The sequence below is a fragment of the Bacillus rossius genome, chromosome 7 (assembly GCF_032445375.1).
Source record: "Bacillus rossius redtenbacheri isolate Brsri chromosome 7, Brsri_v3, whole genome shotgun sequence".
NCBI classification, from domain to species: Eukaryota; Metazoa; Arthropoda; class Insecta; order Phasmatodea; family Bacillidae; genus Bacillus; species Bacillus rossius.
The window spans coordinates 65259618-65284605 of record NC_086335.1 but is presented as its reverse complement, the minus strand read 5'-3'; the positions used below and the strand labels follow the sequence as shown (position 1 = coordinate 65284605).

Below are 24988 nucleotides of genomic sequence, written 5' to 3'. Positions count from 1 at the left end.
TCGTTCAAATACATTTCGATGTAATATACATCAGTGTCGCCAACGTCTTTCCGCAATATTTCTTATTCGTTAAAACGAACATCACCGAACATGCACGAAGACGCCATATTTACAAGACTTTGAACGTTCACATCACCAAACGTTTTACTCATGGCCGTATGGTACACCTTGGCAAGTGGCACAAAAAAAAATGTTTACAATGGCAAACGAAGCTGAGAAATTGCCGTGGCCACAAACGCACGTAGTAAAGTAAACTAGATACAGTTTACACAATTCGCTTTACTTTTATTGTTCCGTCTAAACTTGTGTCACGGTTTGCTATAAAATGGAGCGCTAATGCAACATTAATTGCGGGAAATGCTTTGCATTAAACGGGAAAATAATGCATTAAAACTATAGGGAAAATGACGGTGCCAGTAAAAAAATACGTTAATTACACAAATTCGTATATCTCAGGTACGTAAAAATGAGGTTCTACTGTAATCACAAAAAACTTATGTTCCGTTACGAAGACACCTAAAGATAGGTTACGCAGTGATTTTATCAGAAAAATTATCAATATACATTTTCGGGAAATATTACTTTCCCGAATAATTTCGGGAAAAATTCATTCCCGAAATTTCCCGAAAAATCGGGATCCCGCCCAGCTCTACAAATTACACATTTAAAAACTAAGTTTTAAGAGGCCACTCCAGTGTTTCAGGGGCACTACGCAACCTGCGTTAACCTCATAAGATTCAATGCTATTTTCATTTTGCTTATAACTAATTAACTAATATAGAATTCGAAATGATGCTTGTTTGATATGTAAGACAACGATGTTCTTATCAAAGCCCCTTTCTTCTAAATACGTGCATAAATTATTGTTCAAACCTAGACAATACACTTATGCATATTAGTAAAGATTAGTATAAAACCATAATTTATGCACTTTTTGAAGAAAGTGGCTTTGATAAGGGCATCGTTGTCTTACATATCAAGCAAGCATCATTTCGAAATCTATATTAGTTAATTAGTTATAAGCAAAATAAAAATAGCATTTAATCTTATGAGGTTAACGCGGGTTGTGTAGTGCCCCTGAAACACAAGAGTGGCCTCTTAAGTTTTCACTTCTGTCGACAGTCCCCGAGACTGTCTTTTCGTTTTTTGTTTCTTTCCCGCACTGCTACAGAGTGTAAGCCTGCTCAGCTCCTGGCCGAGGTATAGCGCGCGCACTCTCACCATGTCCGGGTCGTTCCAGTGGCCGGGCCCGGCGTTCGGCACGATCACGTCCTGGTTGTTCCCGTAGTAGTCGATGATGCTCTCCAGACTGGACCACGAGTCCTGGATGTCGTCGAAATTGCGCCACAAGTTGCAGTGCTCTATAATGGATGTAAAATTTGGCTGAAATTCAAACCCAATCCCAATGACTACAAGTTGTTGAATTCTTCGGCAACCAACACTTCAGATACTGACACAAGAACTGTAAACAACAACAACACAATACATACAGCTGACACTAACATATCGTTTGAAATAAATGTCCTGAGATGCAAATTTTTGAAACTGTGGTCTCTAATAATTTATACTATCCTAACATGCGAACATAAGAACAAATCCAAAAACTCATTCGTAACTACACAACAGTTTTTCTTTCTTACATGGCATAGTAACATTTTTTTTGTCACTTCACTATAGTCCATTGCATGGACCTTTGGTCTCCCAGAAGAAGAAAAAAAGTGACAATTTCTTTAAAACGTTACCAAATAATGCTTAAAATTCAAGTAGATAGAGTGACAAATGATAATGTACGAAAATTTACTGAAATAAATGTACGGGAAGGCAGGTGATATTTGACTTAAATCAAATCCATTTTACTCCATTTAGGGTTGGTAACTAAAGAATCAGATTACACAAGATATAGGACAAGAAGCTATTACACTTCATCAATGGATTTATTCTGAAAAAAATTAACACTTTGATTAGCAAATATACCAGAAAAATGTTTTAGGTAGTGGGGACAACACATCAAAATAAAGTCACAAACTACTGAACAGTTAACACTTTATACATACCTAAAGTAGTAAAGAAAACTTGTATTAGACAATTTCATAGCAGTACCTACTACATATGTCCATAGCAACCATATGTTAGCCTGATAGCTGGTTATTTTAAATTCAAATATAGCCTGCTAATTTACCATAAGCACTAGAATACACCCTACTGGATGCAATTTGCCTACTACTATAAAAATTTTCTTGGGCTAATGCAAAATAGATACATATTCTGGTCTGGTTGTACTTAAATGTTTTCCATACCGAATATATGATTTCAAGAGAAATAAAAAAAAAACCTGAAATTTATTTGATAAAATAAATCTACATTAGACCACTACCTAATGATATCATTAGTATTCAGTTTCATTCCACATAAGATTTATGATTTTATCGTTTATGAAATTCCTTTCTAAAAATATTCCAAAACAATCATCTTTACCTAAAATTGTCTTACAGTAAATAACCAATGTTTGTCAGCTTTTTTTTTTTGAAAAAGCAAATGGACAAAAAAAAACACAAAATTTTGGCTTGAAGAAATAGTGAATTTTATATTATTTCAATTCAATTTTTATATCAGCCCATTGCCCAATATCTTCTTTAAGTAAAAAAATAAAATAATAAATTCAAAAACACATGCCTTGACAAATTTTTGATACATTTCTGTACCTACCTCGGAGGCATAAGACACTATGTAATATAAAGTATATTTTTCAAGAGCGCAGTTTAAAGAATTTTAAATTGTATCTCACTTATTTACTCAACTATTTTCTACCCAAAATATGCAAATTTTTTTGACATATTGTAGATCTTAGGGCTGAACGCCGCTAGAGATAACGTCAGACGGGGGTCGAGCGGTTGAAAGTGGGCGTGGTGTGTCAAGCATACTAGTGGTCAAGAGGCACTCACCGCCATGCCGGCGTATATCTGATAGACCGGCCAACTGCAAGAGTACACCATTGCCCGCCCCGTGCGGTTCAGGTGGTAGCCGAACTCAGGGTAACCTGCGACACACACAGAGAAAATTAACTCTAGCACCACCACTTATTACGATTGCTCATAAACAGTCACAGCCCATTACACTGCTAACTGCTCCAGCGTGCTTTAAGATTTCAAATAACAAAACAAAAAGCAAAACATTCATGCTAAAATTAGTCATTAGGTTGTAGAAAAATTCACTGGTTCAATGGCCTTATAGAGCCACAAGATTTTATGGTTTTATTTTTAGGCAACTTTATTTTTAAAACAGGAGATTCTGTTTTTTTTTGTTTATTATTAATTTGCTCGTTTGTAATGATAGCCTATTATTCGACAAACAGGACAAAATATTTCACTACACTTATTTCACTAAAACTGTTTCATTTTGACTGATACATTATGTACTTTTACAATACAAAAATTTGTAATAAGATTCTATAACTACTAGGAAAAATAAAAATTACTTATAACTGCTACAAAGATCAAACAAAGTAAAAAATTTTCTAATCTAGTTACTAATACCTTTCGGTACAAACCTCATGCTAAATAAGTTCCATTAATTGAATTTACTATATTACGTACTATATTGCACTTATTTTATTTAAATTAGTTTTGATTAAAAATTATGATTAATTTAATGATTTTTAGTTGCATTTCTGTGCTTTAAGGTGTATTAAAATTCATTTTAGTGTTATATGGTGTATTGACACGCTTTTCGGCGTTATGTCAGTTTGATCACAATTCACATATGACCTTGTCCCTACCTAAAGATACACTCGAGCAAATGCCACCTGCTTATTCACTGCTCACTTAAAAGGTGTGTTAACAGATTTACTGTGATTCGACAATTGTTTTGTTGAGAGTTTTTCATAGGCTCAAAGCCCTTTCACAGAGGCACCGCAAAGGTACAAATTTATTCTAGGCTATAGTGAAATTAAACTAAAATTATTCTGGTTCCCAATAACATTATCAACAGTAAATAGAAACACAGTGAAAAATCTTTTTAATGGATAAAGAAACTATTTATGCTACAAAATGGAGGAATTTCTTTTAAAATTATGAATATTAATTAACATTAGCATTTAGGCCCTAATTATAAAACTTAAAAATAAGTAAATTACAAGAATGAGAAAAAAAACTGTAATCATAAAAACAAAACATAATTAATAAAATTTTGAGTAAAAATCAAAGTGATGCTTAAAATAATAACCAAAACTGTTACTGAATTGATAGCTGAATCAAAAATTAAAAAAAAATGATGATAAATCCCACATATAAAATTATGCAAGTTTCACCACCGAGTGATGCAACGCCGAAATGGCGGAGCGCCAGGCATTTGTAACGCGGACCGGTGGCGACCTCTCCGCCCGGCAGGCGGCAAAACCCGTCTGGCAAGGTGTGCTCTCGGGGCGTTGCACAATACCGCCGGCGTGAGATACTGCCTTACTTCTGCCCTCGGCAGCTCGCGGAGAGGAGGGCATGGAAGCCCCCTCACACGAGCCCAGGGGCACACGCAGAGGACAGGGACGTGACCAGGGGCGGCAGGAAGGGGCTTGTGCTACGGGCCGCTAAACTGGCACTGTAGATATTTACTTGAACACTCAAAAAAACGTTAGAGGGCAGATGAACTTAATTATTTGTTTCCAAAAGAAACATACTCGTACATACTGCCAAATATTTAAAACCTGGTAATTTTTCACATGCTATCCAACTTGCGATGCATTACAATTGAAACGACTGCAAAAAAGATCTATTTATCCACCATCTGAGTTAAATCACAAACATATTTGGAATAGAGAAGTGGAATTAATATGTGGTGGCAACATGAGGTATTGGTTTGGTTGGTTTTTTGGTCTTGCCCCGGGTGGAAAGTAGTCTAGTTACGTCCCTGACACAGGGAGAAGGGAACTGATGTTGAAAATGTTTGAAGCGACTGACTTCAGCCGGTTGGCAGAGAACGGCTCACCGCGGTCCATGTCGCGGGGGTGGGAGTAGCAGCCGTCCAGCTTCACGTAGTCCACGTCCCAGCTGGCGAAGGTGTTGGCGTCCGTCTCCAGGTAGCCCAGGATGCCCGGGTAGCCGGCGCACGTGTAGTTCCCAAAGTCCTCGTAGATGCCGAACTTGAGACCTTTTGCATGAACCTCCATGCAGAAAACAGGGGCAATGGTAACTGAGAGGTGGAAACTAGCTTGCCTGAACACAACACAGGTCTAAGGCAAGGATTTTGGGTAAGACAAGGGTGTAACACTGCACGCAATAGAGAGAGAGAGACAAGATTTTATGGTTTTATTTTAAAACATTATGTTTATTTATAACAAAAAAAAATAGCACGGTTCTCATCAAATGTAATGATAAAATGCTTCTTAATTATTATTTCATCATAAAAGTGTAATTTTCACTGTGCTGCATTTTTGAGAGTAAAGTAATTGTGATGAACCTGTCTATCAAAGGTTTTATCAGAACAATATAAATAAATCGGAAGGCAATAGGAGTCTGAAAATGATTAATGCTGTTTACTATCATAATTTAAGTTACATTCCAGTGCTACATGAACATGATATTTTAAGTTGCATATTGGTGAACATGCATTTTGGTTTCATTTTTGTTTTATCTCAATTAACCATAAACTCTTGTCCCAAGCAATAGAACTAACGTGAAGACAATCGTAGCATTATGACAGTGCATTCCAGCTAATCGCAAAAATTTTAAATCATTACCCAGTGTTTTCTTTCCACTGAAAAGGCATTATGATTTCAAACTTCTTGTTCTCTAGTTAAGAAAATTATAATACATGCTATTTTTAAGTAGAATTCTATGTTGCTGTAGTCAGGAATGACATCAGAAGTGATTACACAATGTTTAGATTAGCTGCAATGCATGCAAATGGATAGCATAAGCAAAAATTAATGGCAATGCTTTTTATTTTCATCCGTATTCTTCTGGCAAAATTAAACATATGGAAAAAAAAATTATTCCACAAATTTCAGAAGTCTATGTTAAATAATTGATGATAATGGTCAATCTTTAATCTTATTTAATTGCACAGCTGTGACTAAATTAGTGTGTTAGGCTAACTGGCAAAATATCTTGACATTATAGCTGACATTCAGAATTTCAATGCTTCATTGATTACATGGATGGAGAGATCAACAGACATTTACGTGGCAGACAGCAAAATACTGAAGAAAAAAAAATTATGCAAAACTATTAGATTGCTCAATGAAGAGCCAAGATCTAAACAATAGTTCTTTACACAGGATTTGGATCTCCGAAGTTGCCTCAATGACAAAGAGATGGTACAGAAACTGTGATTTTACCTATGCAACTTATTGCCAGGCTCTAACTTTTTGGTCAGCCATTAAAACTCTCAATGAAATCCGAAAATGTCAGTAACATGTCACAGAGTACCTATTGTGAAAGTTAGTAACCTTCCAGGACTGTGTCTCTCAGTTTAATCAATGGATGTGAACTTAATGGAAAATAATTTTTTCAAGTTGGTCATGTGGCAGACAGAACTTTGGGCTATGGCATAAGGGGTTTATTTGGGGTGTTGCGAGTTTTCTCCCCTAACTCAACTCATACTCTCTTCAGGCAGAAAAAGGAACTTGGTTCTCTGACCACACAGCTGGCTCCACAGAAATACCTACCTCATTTCAACCACGTTACCTCATTCATTATTTTGAATCAATTATTAATTAAACTTAAAATATGAGGACAATTAATTTCCATCTAAATGGACATAAGGTTGTTGTAACTTTACCATTACAGAATTATAATTTATGTTCAAACTCACACATGTCACCAAACAAAGCTTATTTAATACTGCAGTTGAAACTCCTTATATATAGTGAACATAACTACAAAACAAAATATAATAAATAAAATAAAACACAGTGAGGCATTAATTTAGCTATCCTGGACATATTTTAATCATTTTTTCTATCCTTAAAACCACACGTTAATCAAAAGCTACCCAGCTTCTAGGCTTCAAGATAAAAATTTGACTGTGCAAATTGTATTAACCACCGTTGTAATTCTTTACACAAGATTACACAAATTTACTTCAGTTGGCTGCCTATCACCACTAATGGCAAATTCAGACACCAATATTATAATCATCATCTGTAAAGGGAACAAGTGAAAATGTTTGCTTCCGTACAAGAACACCGTATATTATAGCCATGACCTTGTTGCCATTCAACTCAAGGTGAAAAAAAATTGGTGCTAACAACTTCCGTTCCTGACCGCCACGCCCGGTGCACACCACTGTCACACAACTGCCCTCGTGCACGCGCAAACACTCGCACAGAGTCCTGGCGAGGAAGAAGTACCTGATGTATGTCTAATTGGTTACTCGTGACCTCATTAGTGGCAATAAACACAAACAAGATTTGTCTCAGTGCCCTTCAAAATATGTAATTAATTTATCAAAACCTTGTTTGGGAAATAAAAATTTGGCGGATTTATTTCTTTGCAAGCTAGAAGGTTGAAAGGCTCAAGTTTTCTTGGGCTGAGTTGGTGATTGGGCAGCCACTATTTTGACATGCCCCTCTACGACCATGACCCAATAAATTACCAGGGTTCAGTAAAGTAAATGAATCACATGTAGCACATATGAACAGAGAAAATTTCCATTCAAATTAATCAGGCAATGGAAGACAAAATCTGGGCAAATATAATGGTGACCTTCATATACAGACATTCAATGAATTCACGAGATTCCTGGGTTTCTACTCAGGGACAACTTCATGCTGAATAACCTTTCACAAGATTCATGTTACATACTTGTAGTTTAAACACTAAAAAGGAAACCCCAGAAAATAAGCTTAGTTTTTATATATTTTGGTATGGCTGCATCTATAGAAGCATTTTTTAAAATATATTTATGTTATATTTTTTTTAATATGATAATTAGAGACAAGATTTTATGGTTCTATTTTACAGGCAATTTTTTTTATTAAAACAGGTGATTTCCGTGTTATTGTTTTTATTTTTTATGAACTCTGTTTATTATTTAATAAAGATAGCACCATTTTCAACAAATACGACACTAACTTTTTCAATGATACTTACTTTACCAAAACAATGTCATTTTGACTGAAACATGATGCACTTTAACAATATAACAATTTGTAATAAGCATGTAAAACTACTGGGAACAATACAAATAAAACAGCAAGGATACGTGCATTTGAAAAATGTACCAATGTCTTAATTAAAAAAATTTTACTAATAACAGTAACAATATAAAAAAAGGTAAAAAAATTTTCCATTCTCTTTTTATACTATCCATGCTAAATAATCTACATTCATTGAATTTAATAAAGTAAAAGATTACTTTTTTTGTAATCTGAGCTGAATTTTTGATTAAAAATGCTGTTTGATATTTTTTTTTCCCCGTTTAATTTCAATGCTTTGAGTAGATTTTAATTTTCATTTCTGTGTTATATAGTGCCTCGTGATTTGCTTTTCTGTGTTAATTCGGCTACATCACAATTCACCATTTAATCAATCTTGTCCCTATTGATAATTAATTTTAATAATCTGGTAAAATAATTCAGCACATCAATCATCCTTCCGTTACTGCAGATGTCAATCATGCGGCAATTTTCTTTTTTGACGCGATAACTGTCTTATAAACGACGAACGCCGGGCTGCACGCACGAAAAAAGGGTCACGTTCCGCCTGAGCCGAGCGTGCAAGAACCGGCCAAAACACCGTGCGAGAAAGATCTTCTGTTATATCAAACAGGTTAAGGAGGGTTTTTTTAACTAATTGTTCGTGATTTATATTTAAACAAATCATTTAAATTAAATTTGCAAAAAACTGTAAATAATATTTGAAAATTAAAAAGTATGCAGTTTTTCATCAATGGTTTGTTATGACGTCATCACGTGAAATTATCGTCCGTGAACCGACCTTACAGACAACCCCCTGCAGCCCTGCTCGGTGCGAAAGCTGCACTCACATAGTCGGCGAGGTTCCGCAGGCCGTAGGGGAACCTCTCCCTGTCGGGCTGCAGCTCCCCGCGGAAGTTGCGCTCCTTCTCCAGCCAACAGTCGTCTATGTTAATGTACTGGTAGCCGGCGGCCGCGTAGCCTTCCGAAACCACCAGGTCCGTCATGGTCCGGAACAGGCGGTCGCTGGCGGAACACGCCACAACCGAACCCTTTTTTCCCCCACACAAAAGATGATTCTGTACTTACGTATTAACGCCACCGCAGCTACCTTTAAATAGTGTGGACGGTTGGTTGGGTTAGTATATCTACATTAAAAAAAAACTATAAAATATTTATTATGGTTGCTGAGGAATTACCAATTTATAGAGACATGAAAAATTTGCGGGTTTAACGACCTGCGGGATGAACTCCATAGTTCTACGTACACTCTGTCAAAAAGTCACCCACTCATTGCCTGCTGTCTTGTGAAACATCCCAACGAAGCGGCCTGTGATTCGATAAAGCTTTGGTCGGGTGTTTCTCATTGGCCCAGCGTCATCCAGATGAGTTAGTGAGCCAATAGCAGAGGCAGCACTGAGGTATAACTATTTGTATATTAGCCTATCGCGAAATAAATTCGCGAATTTTTCCGGTCTCTACCAATTTAAGATGTGGCTATCCTGACACAACCAAAAAGTTCACATGATATCACAGTATTTTTAATGTTGCTATACTAAACACAACAAACCGTCCACAATATTTAAAGGTAGCTGCGGTGGCGTTAATACGTAAGTACCGATAATTTAAAAAAATCAATTTCACTAACATGTGTTTCCTTTCACAGATTACTCAGGAATGCCAAAACAGATATAAAACCTTAATGAGATGAACGCCTTGTAATATTTACATTATTTCATACCTATGGAGTTACATAATTTTTTTTAGATAGGTAACAAAACACTCAAATAAATTTTAATTAATACTTAATGAAACAGCCTGATCCCAGCTATCATATGCTAAAAAAAAACACCCCCTCTTTACTTCAATATTTATCTTTTTGTTTATTTTCCATAAAGAATAAAATAGGTGCTGAAATTTTTTGTTTATTCTTTGCAAAATCCTGCCCACCAACCTGAATTTTACTAGCGCCAACCCAACTACGCCTACTGTTTGGTCAGCTATTGTTTAATATTGATGCTAACACTATGTTTAATAAGAATATGAGATTGCATTCGGTCATAATTTGAGTGTGATTGACTAAAAAGAGAAATAGAAACAACTCATGGCAGTTACCTACGTAAAACCAATACTGAAGAGGACACGGAAAAAATATATGTCCCAAACAGTACACATGCACACTTCCACAATTCCCTTCTTAAGGAAACCTAGAAACAAAGACAACCACTTTTTCAACGAAAGTGAGAAGGCTACTTTCTATAGAAGCTGTACACACTTCAACATTCTCCATCCTCGGACCACTTTCCAAAACATAGACAGCTTAAAATATTTATATTCACTTGTTCAATCAGTCTTAGGGAAAGATTTGAAAAGGTTCTTAGACACTAAACCACTTACACTTATTATCTGGCAATATTACCTTAGGTCTCAGTCTCAAAATTTATTGTTAGTTATTTCATTTTATTATCATTACTATTAATTAAGGGATTTTTTTCCCCTGTAAATTTTTTCCGATAGCTCTTTTGCTATTGTTATTGGGCATTAAACATCAAGCTATAAAATTATACTCATCCCTGATAATAATTATGGACACTTGAGAGACTTTTTTTAGTGAATATTTATAGCTCAAATTTGAGACGGGACATAACATGCAATAGCGCTATCGAGATAAATGTGCAGGAAAGCCATGAAATAGAAGTAATGACAAGAAAATAAAATGACCAACAGGCATTCAGTCTGTGTGGTGAGTTGTTCTGATTGCAGAGACTGTGGCATGAATCACATCTGAGCACAACCACGTGAGGATCTGAACAGGTTGGTTCACATTCGGTTAAACATTTTGAGAAGAATTGTAATATATAATTTATCAATGTGCATCATTCTGCTGCTTGTCACAATCACAATTGATGTGGAGGTAATAGCTTTTATCCATTAAAAAAAAAAATCAATATTTTTATAAATATAGGTACTTATGTATTAGTTTTACAGTTATTAATTTTAATTTAAAAAAAAAATAACCAATCCCTGTATCCACTAATTCACAGATTTACATTATTGATAACACATTTAAAAACATCCTACTTTTCTATGCCAACTTACTGCATGTACAACAGAGAATGTTGACATCCATTAATTTGCAGTAATGTAGAAACTTTTTTTTTCGAGGATTAGTTTTAAAAAAGATCATGACAATGCAGATACACCATTATTAATTGAATATAGTTCCCATCCAAGGCAGGTTCAGAAGATATTACATAGTGTACATTCACACCTGTCTGAACACTTTCCAAGAAAAAGTCTGCATAGGACTATTGGGGGGAACGGGATGAATAAATGGTATGATAAACAATCAGTTATGACAGCACAAAGCTAAAATATGTTAAATGAGGAAATTTAAAAAAAACTAATCCGAACTTATCTTTGGTTCAACTGAAACTATTTTAAATGTTAAATTTTTGTAAGTAGCCTAAAAATTAGCCATATTTAATTCAAAAAACATTATTAAACCATCATAGGTTGCACATACGCAAGAACAAAAATGTTAAAAAAAACAGAAATGCCTAACTATATTAGATGTTAAAAAATGAAAGAACAGATATACTAAATACATAGGAAATAATTGATGTATTTTTTAAAACTTGAGTTTATTGGCTAGTTAGTTTAATGTGGCTTAAAGTTTCAGTATAATTGGACTGTCTCCGGGTAAAAGGTACTTAACAAGTCACATTTTGGTGATTTTTAGTTTATTCCAGCAATAAACTCTTAAGTATACCGTACTTAGAATATGTAATGCATTTTTAATCATTGGCAACTATGTTGATAAATATGTTGGTAAATAAAAGAATAATGCAAGACAAATTCAAGTATTTAAATTCAATTTTTATCTAAGAGTTTTTTGTTTCGCCTGCAAAAAGTGAATTCTTGACTTGTTACCTTTTACCCGGAGACCGTCCAATTAATCACCTCACACGCCCTAAAATAGTCGGAGTAAATGAACTACGTCGTGAAATGACTCACCTGATGCAGTTCTCCGGATCGTTCTTGCAGTCCGTGTTGCACCTGAACCTCTCCCAGGACAGCCACCCCATTGGGGGCGTGCGCGCCACTCCATTCTCGAGACCCACCACTCCGGTCAGCGCCGTGCAAAACACCGCGACGAACAACGCACCGTACTTCATCTCGAGGGGCAGGCGAATATCTGTAATCAGTTTGATTACCTGTTTGATTTACCTGCTTCACTCATGGCACAGTTTCTCACACGAGCCGGCGGGAAGAGAGAGTGTGAGGACCGTCCGTACTCGACGCTCCAACCACACTGGCCCACAGAGCCTTGTGCAGCTGCTTCAAATCACTTTCACCCATGCCCCAGTTCCATGGGCGTACTATAACAAGTGGCATAACCAACACTTCCAGCATGAGAAAAACTGTAGTTGCCTTATTACTCCTTCATGAAACCTTATACATAATTTAAAAAAAAAAAATTACTTCTCTGAACATTAAACATGATTCCTAGTAGATATAAACTTAATGAGACCCATTATCAATATTGGCCTGTCAAAAAAGAATAGGACCAATCATGGAGCCAAGAACTTACAACGGACCTCTGGAGTTAACCTTTATGCAGCTACGGCTTGTTTTGCTCGTACTTAAGGTAGGACTGATTATATTCCTATTTACAATCCCTTGCAGCAGATACCCTCAGACTCTTATGTAGGAAAATTCTTGTTCACAGTCTGCTGCATTTTACGCAATGCACTGCAATAAGATCTATATTTACAAGTTCCTACAAAGTGAAAGTACACGGTACTTACGTAGAACGAGGACACAAAGTGCCACCTACTGTGTGACAAATTCTTATCACAAGTTAAAACGTGATGTGAATACATAACTTCCACCGCGCGGTCGAACGATACGTCACGTACTTAACCTCAATTCTTAAAACACCCATGTGCGTTTAGTTAGATGCTAAAGTGTGATACAGCGCGGGGAAAATAACTCACAAGTTCCGGTAGTCTGTCCCAACCAAATCAGAACATACAATCAGGTTACACTACACAGGCGCTTTTTTCAATTGAATTAATTTTTAATTTTGGTTGAATGGTTATCGGCTTCTGCCCACAACAGCACTAGATGCCTTTTATTAGTCGACGCCTTTTGATAACATATCATCAATCAAATATCCGTACGTAGATTAACAATCATGCCTTACCCGGGACTCGAACCCAGAACCCCTCGCACCGTAAGCCGTTGTGCAACCGACTACGCCACGGGGGTCGGTATTTGTACTGAACCTGAACGTAACAAATATTTCAAAATAATAAATAAATAACCGATTTCATCCTAGTACCAACTTTATAAACCCAAAGTCACCGATAGGGAGAATTTCATTCTTTTCGCTTCAAAAAGTTTCGTTTCGAATTTATTCTACTAATATCATTTACAGATTTATCTCTCATTTACCAATGTTCTAGAGTTGTATACCATTTGCGGCAAATGAACAGTAGCAATAAGTTAAGAGACCATTTATTTCGGAGACTTGCAAAATTATCGTTATCTGGCATCAGGATACACTCCAAACCTGTGAACCATTTTACTTTCCCTCTGGATCACATGCGATTGGGCCATTTCGCCATTTTTAACTTTTTTTTTAAATGTTTTTGTTGCTTTTATTTACCTTGGGGATGTGTCAAAACTCTCTACTAAACAATGAAAAAGAAGTTCAAATGTATACTGGTATGCAATCTTGTCTACCTCCAAATAAAGTTTTAAAGATAAAGAGTATCAGCCCCGCTGACACACACACACACTCTCTCTCTCTCTCTCCCTCCCTCCCTCTCTTTCTCTCTCTTCCTCCCTCTCTCTCTCTCACCCTCCCCCTCTCTCCCCCTCTCTCACTCTCTCTCTCTCCCTCCCCCCCTCTCTCTCTCTCTCTCTCTTTTAGTTCAACTCTATATATATTCAAAGGTCAAGGTGACTTGTTGTAAAGCTTAATGTATATGCTACTTTTAATACTATAAGACAATAATTCATCATTACGTTTTGATTATAAAAACTTTAAAAATTACAGTTACAAATAATAATTCACGCAAATGATTTACAAACCGCAAAAACGTTTTGTGCAAGATTTAAAAATATAAAACTGTTTCTATTTTTGTTAACAAAAACAGAATCTTTTTTTCTCTCAATAATATTGCACATCAAAACCAACGATGGTGTTCAGCTAATGAAATTGTGACGCCATCTTCCTTCCACCCATAGAATAGTCTGTTTCACGCTCTCCCCCCCCCCCCTCCCCCTCATTTTACCCTACATCCTAACCCACAGTTGGGCCGTAGTATAATTGGCACGTCCCTGTTCTATACTGAAAGAAACGTGAGTGCACGACGGCGTTTGTGGGTTGAGGCTCGGGACACGATTCAACGCTTTGTTCCGTTTCGTGATCTAGAAAGCCGTGAAAGCTCCGAAAATGCCACAGCTTGCAACCCGACGTTTGTCAACACAGGCCGTACCCCGTGCCCCTCCCCGATTTCAACTGGCTAGGAGCACTACACAGTACTGTAAACGGACTTCGTGATGCAGTCTTTGTCTCCCCCCTTCCCAACCCTCAAACAACCTGTGATTGCGTATCGAGGTGTGCAATACACCCCGGGAGTACAGGAGGGGTTTAGGTAGGAAGGCGCCGGAGGAAAGAAAAATTACCCAATTAACCCAAACCGTTAAAAAAATGATTAACTGTTTTCGTAGCTAGCCCTGCCATTTCACTCCCAAGCAATTTAAAATGAGCCCGCTTCCATTTCCTCCCCCAATCTCCTTGCCATCCTTCATCTTGTAATATGTTAGAGGCTCGTGAAGGAACCCGGGCGAAAACGAAAGTTTTTCGTAACCGTCGTTTCTGGTCGTCACGGTGCGTGCCACGCCTGGCTTCGTGGTTCTCCGCTTGTTTCTCTCTCGTAGAAAACTGATTCCTATATACATACACACATTTTTGACGAGAAACTTCGACACAAAGGGGTATCCAAATCAAAACAGGAAATGGTGGGGTATTTTTCAAAATTACGCCTCTTTTAAGGGAGAGAAGGTTTTGTGGTGCCAAAAAAAAAAATATTTTTAAAAATTATCATAGTTTGTAAGGATTAGTTACGAATGTTTTCTCTAATATCATGACCTTGCTCTTTATATTTATATATTTTGAACAAATTCTAAAGGGCTGCCCTTGCGCCTCCGGATACGCCCTTACGTTCAGCACACTTTGCAGGGACGTCGGAACGTTTTCATGAGGGGGGGGGGGGCGAAAAGATGTACCTATTACACTTACCTCAGTCCTAGAGCGGGGGTCTGGGGGCCTCCCCCGGAAAAATTTGGAATTTTAAATGTAAAATTGTGCTATTTAACGGGTTACCACACCAAAATATTAAATATACCATTCCAAGAATTTTATGACGTAGTATGTATTTAATACTGCTCTGACAGTAGGTGTAGTACAATTTAAATAAAATACCACCTATGAATTTGCAATCATTTTACAGTATATGGATAATCATAAATTTGATTATGTGATCACCAATGCAACGTTTGTAACTACTGGTTGAGAAGAATACCTACTACTAGGACCAAACATTTATTCTGGGAAAAGGAGGGGGGGCGAAATGCTACTCTCGGCCCCCCCCTCCCCCCCATGCATAACAGCACGGGGGCGACTCGCCCCTGCTGCCCCCCCTGTTCCGACGTCCCTGGCACTTTTTAAGGTTGTGCACACTTTCAGGGCCGCGCATTTTTTGCGAAAATATTCCCAGACTAGCTGAGAGGTAACATACCGTACATCATCATCGTCTGTGCCTCGTCATTGTCGGAATTTCTTTCAGGTACATGTTCACTGTTCGTACACGAACCACAGCCATCCAGCGCGGAAGCAAACGCGTCCTGATTGGCCCGGCCAAGTAATGCGATGGCTTACTTTGCAGACTGTCGACCAATTACAAGGAAGACGCTGGGCACAATGCAGTATAACGTGCGTTCAGAATTTTTTTCGCAAAAAAAAATGGACATAATTTTATTTGATGGCTGTGTTCGGCGAGAGGTGCTTTAATCGCACTTGGCTGGGACAGCGAGAACACACCTATTGTGCTATAGATAGGGGCAGGCATTTTTCGCTAAAAGATCTGAACTCCTATTAGAATGCAACAAAGTATGCCCCACCTGTGGTTTCTTCCTTGTGATTGGCGTCCGTCTGCGAGAGAACTCGTTGCCTTATTCGACTGAGCCATTCAGGAAGCGTTTAATTACTGTGATTCGCATTTAATTACTGTGATTGGTGTAGTTATAATCGATATGTATGTGGTAGAAACTCACCCAATGACGAAACACAGACGATGCTACAGTGTTTTAACTTACAGCAAGCCTAGTCTCGAAATCTTTTCGCGATATCTGCATGCCCCTAGCTATAGAACGTCCGTGTTTCACTTGAAAATGGCTACGCCATGTTGGACATTAGATGGCCAAGATGGCCAAGATGGCGGCCGTCATGTCACAAGCCAAGATGGCAGCCGTCATGTCACAATCCAAGATGGCAGCCGCCACCTCAACACCCCACCTCAACCCTGCCGCAGGACATACAATTATTAGAGACCGGAAAAATTCACGAGTACATTTCGCGTTAGGCTAAAATACAAATAGTTATACCTCAATGCAGCCTCTGTTATTGGCTCACAACTCACCTGGATGACTCTGGGCCAATGAGAAACACCCAACCAAAGCTGTATCGAATCACATGCTGCTACGTTGGGACGTCTCACAAGACAGCAGCCAATGAGTGGGTCACATTTGACCGAGTGTAAGTAGAACTATGGACCCGCGAATTTTTCCGGTCCCTAACAATTATATACTACTTAAATGAATAGTTCTGTTCCATTTACAGAACAAAATTACGGTGTATAATGGTATACACTCCAGCCTGATCGGCGAACGCTGCAGCTCTGTGAACGAGCCTTCCAGCGTGGATCCACACCGAGGCGGCGATGGACCCGCGGTTTGGCAACGGCGACCCCGCGCGGCGCTTGCGCAGACAACTCCGGCACGCTCCGATAAAAGGTCACGTGATGCCGAGCGGGTTTTCTGCGCCCGGTTCGCGGGCGGTTGCAGAACACCGGGGGCGGGGGGACGTTAGGTCATCGGCGCCCCTTTTCCCGTGACGCCGGGCGCACGAAACAACGGTACGCCAGCGAGAAATGTATGGTACGTTTGCGCCTCGTGCGTCAAAGATAGGGACCGGAAAAATTCGCGGTTTCGATGACCTTCAGGATAGACTGTACAGTCCTGTATATACCAAGGAAAATAGCGCCAGTTCATCGGCTGCTGACCTGCGAGTCGTTTCTACTGGTTTGCCTGTGATTCGATACTTCTTTGGTTGAGGGTTTCTCATTGGCCCAGAGCCGTGGAGGCGAACACTGAGCTAATAGCAAAAGCAGCTTAAAGGTATAATTATGTGGATTCCAGCGCATCACGAAAAGAATTCGCGAATTTTTCCGGTCTCTAGTCAAAGATCGAAAGCTATGATTGGAGACTGGAACAATTCGCGTGTTGAATTTGCGAAAAGCTACAGTTCTAGCGAATATAATTCAGTTTTCCAAGTTGACTCACGGTTCGTTTGAAACCTTGAACCAATGCTTGACTTATCACAGGCTACCCAGTGGATACGTTCTCACATGTTTAACAGCCAATGACCGAGTTATATTAGCTTGAGTGTCCAGATGACTGAGGAGTCTATCCTAAAGGTAACCGAACCCGCGAATTTTTCAAGTCCCTAATTATCGCTAGGGGCATGCATGTTTCGCGAAAAGATTCCGAGACTAGCTGAGGATTACAACACTGTAGTAATGTCTGTGTTTCGTGATTGGGTGAGTTGATTTCATTGTACATGTTGATTGGTACAACAGCCAATCACCGTAATCCAGTTTGCAAGCAAACGCGTCCTGACTGGCCTAGTCAAATAAGGCAACGACTAGGTACTCTCGGTAGACGGCCGCTGGTGCGGGTATACCTCGTTGCAGTCTAATAGGCGTTCGATTTTTTTTCCGCAAAAAATACCTGTTCCTAGTTATAGCTTATTCCAAATGAATCCACGAATTTTCCCTGTCACTAATCCAGTTAGGGGTAGGCATTTTTCGCGAAAAGATCTGAACTCCTATTAGAATGCAACAAAGTATACCCGCACCTGTGGTTTCTTCCTTGTGATTGGCGTCCGTCTGCGAGAGAACTCGTTGCCTTATTCGACTGAGCCATTCAGGACGCGTTTGCTTTCGCATTTAATTACTGTGATTGCGGTATAGTTATAACCGATATGTATGTGCTTGAAACTCACCCAATGACGAAACACAGACGATGCTACAGTGTTTTAACTTACAGCTAGTCTCGAAATCTTTTCGCGATATCTGCATACCCCTACTAATCCTCGTCTCTAGTGATGGCTAGAGACCTGTAAAATTCGCGGATTTATTTCGCGATAGGATAGAGTCCAGATACTTTTGACATTATCTTGCTTCAGTGGTTGGGCCACAGTTTATCTGAAGGACTGTGGGGCAATGAAAAATCTTTAACAGAAGAATTAGCGAATCACGGTCATTCCAGTCAACCGGTGTTACGAGTCGGTAACCAATCAGCAGATGTAATTTGCACGAGTTCATAGAGGATCATGGAGTCTATCATTTAGGGATTTGAAATCGCGAATTTTACAGGTCTCTAGTTTATGGCATGTCTAACGACTTCAAGGTGGTGATGTCTCGCGGCAGATCCGGTCGGCCAGGGAACCTGGGTAAAACCGCCGAAGACTGTTAAAAAAGGTAGGGTCAGGGGGGCTAGGGGAAATACAGGTTTGTCCTCTCCAATCTGCGGACGCGTTGCGAAACGAAGATCTCTCCCACGGGTGTTTATTTCGGCGGGCAGAATGGCATAACCCGATCGCCGTTTGCAAAGTAACGACGACGAACAGCCAGAAACGGCGAAAGCCGTTAAAAAAAAAAATTATAATCCTTGGCCAACCGCAGAAAATTAAATTTAGGGTGTTACGTCGCGCGGCCTTTCGCAGAAATGTTTGCTAATATTTTGCACACTCTTCCATTTCGCGGTTACTTTTCACTGCCCCACTACCAGACTAAACTCCACAGTCTTGAAGTATGGGCGTGATAGAAAGTTACGAATATCAAAGATAGTTCTAGTGGAAATACCATTGTATCAAAAAAAAATCCCCATATAGTATATAGCTTGATACATACACACACACAAATATGACCATCACTAAATATTTTTTTTCAGCATAGGTAGGTAGGCTCAAATAAGACATTTTGTTTTGAAAACATAATTTTCTAGTGTACACGAAGTGTCTTATTAGTGTCAGCGAAATTATGCTGTCGCTGATAAATAATTTAGTTCAAACTAAAAAATCACTCTATTGTCTCCAGCGACCTCCAGATTAACAGCCAAACAATTAGCAGAAACTGAGCAAAATGTATAATTATTTCACATTTAGCATATCACGAAATTAATCCACGAATTTTCCGGTCTTAAACTATGAAGGACTAAACGACAAACGCCTATAAAAACATCTGACCGAATCACGTGCGATCCGAAGAGAGAGAGAGAGAGAGAGAGAGAGAGAAAGTGAGTGAAATGAGGCAGCAGACAATGAACACGTGACGACTTGACTACACACACGTTTGTGTAGTCTAGCTTCTTACCAGGTCCGTAATGTTAACTAGGAAGTGTAAAAATTCGCTGTTTCATAGACCTCCAGGATGGACTCCACAATTTTCTACGTACTCCTGCAAATGCCACATGCTCGTTTGAAACTGACTCGTGAGACTTGTAATCCGGGTTGCTTTGTGAATGGATATTTCTTTCGTTGAGGTTGATTGGCCCAGAGTCCTTCTGATGAATTGTGGCCCAATATATTAAACAGAAAATAAAAAAAGGAAACAAAATGTGTTTGGCTTCTATCTAGGGCTATGCATATTTCGCGAAAAGATTCTGTAACTAGCTGAAAGTTAAAACACTGTACCATCGTCTGTTTTTCGTGATTGGGTGAGTTTTTCTCAAGTACATGTCGATTGTTCCAACACCAATCACAGTAATTCAGCGCGGAAGCAAACGCATCCTGAGTATGGCTCGGTCAAACAAAGGCAACGACTTCTCTCGCCAGACAATTACAAGGAAGAAACCGCTGGTGTAGGTATACCTCGTTGCAGTCTAATAGGGGTTCAGATTTTATTCGCGAAAAATGCCTTCCCCTACTTCTAGCCCATCGAGAAATGGATCCACGAATTTTTTTTTTTTTTCGGTCTGCAACGACAGCGTGATGTCAGAACGTAGCAGGACTTGCCGGGCCGATCTGGCTGTGCGCGGACCGACGCCTTTTGTCGTCCGCGTGACTAAGCAGCGGCGAGCCGGCAGCCTTGGAGGTTCGCTTCGCCCACGTTCCAGGACGCTGCCCCGTCTCCCTTCGAGTCCCAGGGTCGCCGGACAGCGCAGCGGGCACAGTTACCAGCTCGCCGCGGGCTAACCGGGGGAGCTTGCAACTGGCCTTCTTTCACTGTTCCTCCCGAGGTCCCTGGTTCGCGTCCTTGGGCCTGTTTTTATCGATGCGCGGTCGGCGTTCGCTGGCCGCGACGGGCCATGGGTATAGAGACCGGAAAAATTCGCGGGTTCAATGACCTTCAGGATAGATTCCAATATCCTCTAGACACTCGGGCATATGCCAACTGTTCATTGGCTGCTGACCTGTGAGTCGTCTCGACTGGGCGGTCTGTGATTCGACTCTTCTATGACTGAGGGTCTCTAATTGGCCCTCAGTCCTCCAGATTAACAGTGAACCAATGGCAGAAGCAGCACTAAGGTATAATTATTTGAATTTTACCATAACACGAAATGATCCCGCGAATTTTTCAGGTCTCTAGCCATGGGTAGAGACCTGAAAAATTTGCGAATTTTTTTCGTGATGCGTTGGAATTCACATAATTATACCTTTAAGCAGCTTTTGCTATCAGCTCAGTGTTCGTCTCCACGGCTCCAGGCCAATGAGAAACCCTCAACCAAAGAAGTATCGAATCACAGGCAAACCAGTAGAGATGACTCGCAGGTCAGCAGCCAATGAACTGGCGCTATTTTCCTTGGTATATATACAGGACTGTATAGTCTATCCTGAAAGTCATCGAAACCGCGAATTTTTTCCGGTCCCTAGCCATGGGGTGGCCAGCCTTCGAGAACAGACGACCAACAGAGACGCCAAAGAACACTAACACTATAGCCGCGGGGGTTCGATCCCAACACCAGGCATGGATCACGTTCACGATCTCGGAGGTCCCGTCGCCTGGAGACCTTGTGCGTAACACTGCGACGTGAGACCCTGTTCGCCAGTCATGAATTATAGATAGAGACCGGAAAAATTCGCGGATTCCTTTCGAGACAGGCTGGAATCCAAACTCGTTTAGCTTAATGCTGCGTCAGTGATTGGACCGCAATTTACCTGAAGGACTCTGAGCCAATGGCAAACACTCAACAAAAGATGTATCGAATCATGAGAATCGCAGTAAACAGGTGTCCCGAGTCGGTAGCCAATGACCAGGCGATAGTTGCCCGAGTACATAGAGAATCGTGGAGTCTATCCTAGTGGTCATTGAAACCGCGAATTTTTCCAGTCCCTAATTATAGATAGGGGTCAGAAAAATTCGCGGTTTCGATGACCTTCAGGATGGACTGCACACTTGGGCAAATAGCGCAAGTTCATTGGCTGCCGACTTGTGAGTCGTCTCAGCTGGTTTGTCTGTGATTCGATCCTTCTTTGGTTAAGAGTTTTTAATTGTTTGAGATTCGTCCAGATGAACAGTAAGCCAATAGCAGAATCATCTAAAGGTTATATGTGTTTTAATTCTAGCCTATCGTCGAATGAATCTGCGAATTATTCCGGTCTCTAATTATAGATAATTACGAGCAGTGATTTTAACGGAAATATTACCAAACCAAGCTTTTTTTTCACTCAATACATAAAAGAACAAAACACTATTTAAGTTTATCAGTTAAATTGGTACATTATAAATAGAGTACATAGAAGGGCATTTTAGACTTATCATTGAAAAATCAAAAGCTATTTAAGTTATTTATAGTTCACAAAAAGAATAACTGAATGCAATATTTCAATTGTGCAGAAAATGTTTTGATCATATGCGAGAGAAAACAACACAACTTAAATACAGAACAACTGTGATTCGCCCTAAAAAAAAAATAACTAAGCCGTGTATCCACAATCGTTTTACGTATTTAGGAAAACGTCACTTTATCGTTGACGTTTTGATGGTCCACAGTCTCCTAGGCACTCTGGCGAATGCCACCGGCTCATTGGCTACTGACTTGTGATTTGATACTTCTTTGGTGGAGGGGTTTCCCACTACCCCAGGGTCCTTTTCATAAATAATAATAATAACAATAAATTGTATTTCCTTCTTTTTTTTTACACTTAGATTACAATTCACTAAATTAAAAAGGAAAATTAGGCACTCACAATAGTATGCTCGTGTGAGAGTGCATCTAGTCACTAAAATCTACGCGCGGAATTTTGACTAATGTAAACATTTTAAAAATTGTAACGATTGACGATTAAATAAATAAAAAAATATTTTAAGAAATCTTACAAAAGTGTTTATAAAGTTTAAGTTCAAAAGAGAAACTAAATTAAATACAAGATAGAGTATAACTTTTTTTTTTCAGAAAAAAATATCTATTTATAAAAAATACAAACACTAATATTTATAGTAAAAGTACAAGTACATAAATTGCTATGGTATGCAAAACCGCACTTAAATGTTACAGAAAGTTTAATTATTCGGTCAAAGATTGACATATTTTTTTATTTGAAAATATTTTTTTTGTGTGTGTTTTCAATTGTTCGGGAAGAATGACTACAATTTTTGGAAGAGAAAATTCTAAAGATCGGTGTGATACAATCATAGAAGAAGGAAAAAAAAAAGGGCAATATGGTTTGGCTTCTAGCCTATCGCGAAACGAATCCGCGGTATTGGTTCCGGGTGTCCGCCCATGCGTGGCGCTCCGCGAGTGTGCCGCAGCAGTGACGTCACCACGCTGTCGTCCCGAGGTCTCGCAGTGTTGGCGAATGGGAGCAAGGTGTTCCTGCTGGCCTGACCCGCGCGCACACCCGATACTGCGATACAGCGCCCACTGGCCTTCACAAGCAGCCACAGTTGTTTCGCGGATACATTTACCCTCCAGACTGAACTCATCTTGCCTATGCGAGATCAAGGCACTCTTCAGTCATATCTTTGAATATGTGGACCGGAAAAATTCGTGAATTCAGTGACCTACAGGATAGACTCCTAGATCATCTATGCACTCGGGCAAATTACATCTGCTCATTGGCTACTGACTCGTGACACCTATTAATAAAATGCTTTTGATTCGATACTTATTTCGTTGAGGATGATTCATTGGCTGAGAGTCCTTCAGACAACCTGTAATCCAATCACTGAAGTAGCAAAAAGTTAAACATATTTGGATTCTAGCCTATCGCGAAATGAAACCGCGAATTTTTCCGGTCTCTACCCATGGGCCATGGCCATTGCAGTCCAATAGACGTTCAGGTTTTTATCGCGAAAAATACATGGCCCTAGTTAATGCTTACTGTTTGGGTTTTTTTCTTTCTCCGTTTCACGTCCTTATGTTTCCGCGCACCAACACATCTCGCGGCTAGACACAGTGCGCAGTGCAGTTGTCGAATCGTGTGGTAAAATGGGGGAGCTGGGAGCGCAGACGATATGGAGGTCAGTGTTGAGGGGGTGAGGGAAGAGTAAGGAGGGTGGGAGGGGGTGGAGTGTTGGTAAGCGCGTAGGTGCTTGTGTCGGAATGTGTTTTCGTAGCTCGCAGCTGGGCCCCCGAACAGTGGTCTACTACATAAAACATCAAAATTACCACAATTCCGAAAGGGGGAAAGAAAAAAAAAATTCGTCGAGACGCATAAAGTAAGGAAGAATTTGGTTGTGGTCCTCGTATTTCGCGGCCAGGCCAAAGAAAAAAATATATATATGTATATATAGAGAGAGGTTTTAAATACCGCGTTGCTTGGAAGGCCACCGCACTGAATACTGACGATCCTCGTTTTCCCTGCGCTAAATCACGCGCAGGACCTTCGCGACCTGGCATGCGCGTAACGGCTATCGCGACGCAGTCAGCTCGCGGTGATTTAGGTCTCTTTATTTCCTTCAGTATTTGGAAATTCTGAACATATTTCTAGGGAACTTGAGAATCCTGCAGAATTAATTCAATGGGCATCAGAGAGGTAGCGCTACGCTTGAGTTACTACTCTGTCGCGAGAATATTCTGCGACAAATTGATGGAAACATGTAAAAATTCGCGAAATTACTTGGAAACAGACGTGTTTTGAATGGCGATTTTTTTGATTCATATTTTTTTTTTTTTCGCGAAAAGATTTTGTTACCAGCTGAGCGTTAAATCACTGGAGCAACCGTTGCGTTTCGTGATTGGTCGAGTTTCTTTCAGGTGCATGTCCAACTGTCATCACACCAATCACAATAATTTCAGCGCGGAAGCAAAAACGTTCTGAATGGCCCGGCCAAATAAGGAAATCGCTTCTCTTGCAGTCGGCCGCCAATCATAAACAGCTGGCGTGGATTTACCTTATTTCTAGGGACACCTGTATTTCGCGAATACATTTCGTGTCAAGGTATTTCACAAAATACTGTAGCTTTTCTCCTGTGGTTATTGGCTGAGGTCGGTGAGAGGTGTCGTCCCGCTCTTGACGGGGCCAATGAGAATGTGGTCACTGTACTGCTGCACCCTCACAAT

The 24988-nt window shown here is 39.6% G+C and overlaps 2 protein-coding genes across 6 annotated transcripts in view; one reads left to right on the top strand and one right to left on the bottom strand.

The window, feature by feature from the left end:
- LOC134534230 (alpha-N-acetylgalactosaminidase) overlaps positions 1-24988 on the bottom strand; it is a 61205-nt gene that overhangs the window by 16092 nt on the left and 20125 nt on the right. Inside the window, exons 1-6 of one of the 5 annotated variants that reach the window (XM_063372502.1) lie at positions 13338-13431; positions 12146-12326; positions 8980-9154; positions 4978-5152; positions 2943-3037; positions 1222-1383 (exon numbers count right to left, since the gene is read on the bottom strand). In XM_063372502.1, the coding sequence (XP_063228572.1) occupies positions 1222-1383; positions 2943-3037; positions 4978-5152; positions 8980-9154; positions 12146-12306 (768 nt within the window). In that variant the 5' untranslated portion in view covers positions 12307-12326; positions 13338-13431. Of the gene's footprint in view, positions 1-1221; positions 1384-2942; positions 3038-4977; positions 5153-8979; positions 9155-12145; positions 12327-12722; positions 12910-12939; positions 13299-13337; positions 13432-24988 lie in introns of those variants that run through there. The other 4 variants (XM_063372503.1, XM_063372506.1, XM_063372504.1 and 1 more) reach the window with 4 other exon arrangements.
- Positions 23915-24988, top strand: part of LOC134534610 (uncharacterized) — a 119691-nt gene continuing 118617 nt past the window's right edge. Inside the window, 1 exon segment of the mRNA XM_063373093.1 lies at positions 23915-23946. Within this exon segment, the coding sequence (XP_063229163.1) occupies positions 23915-23946 (32 nt within the window).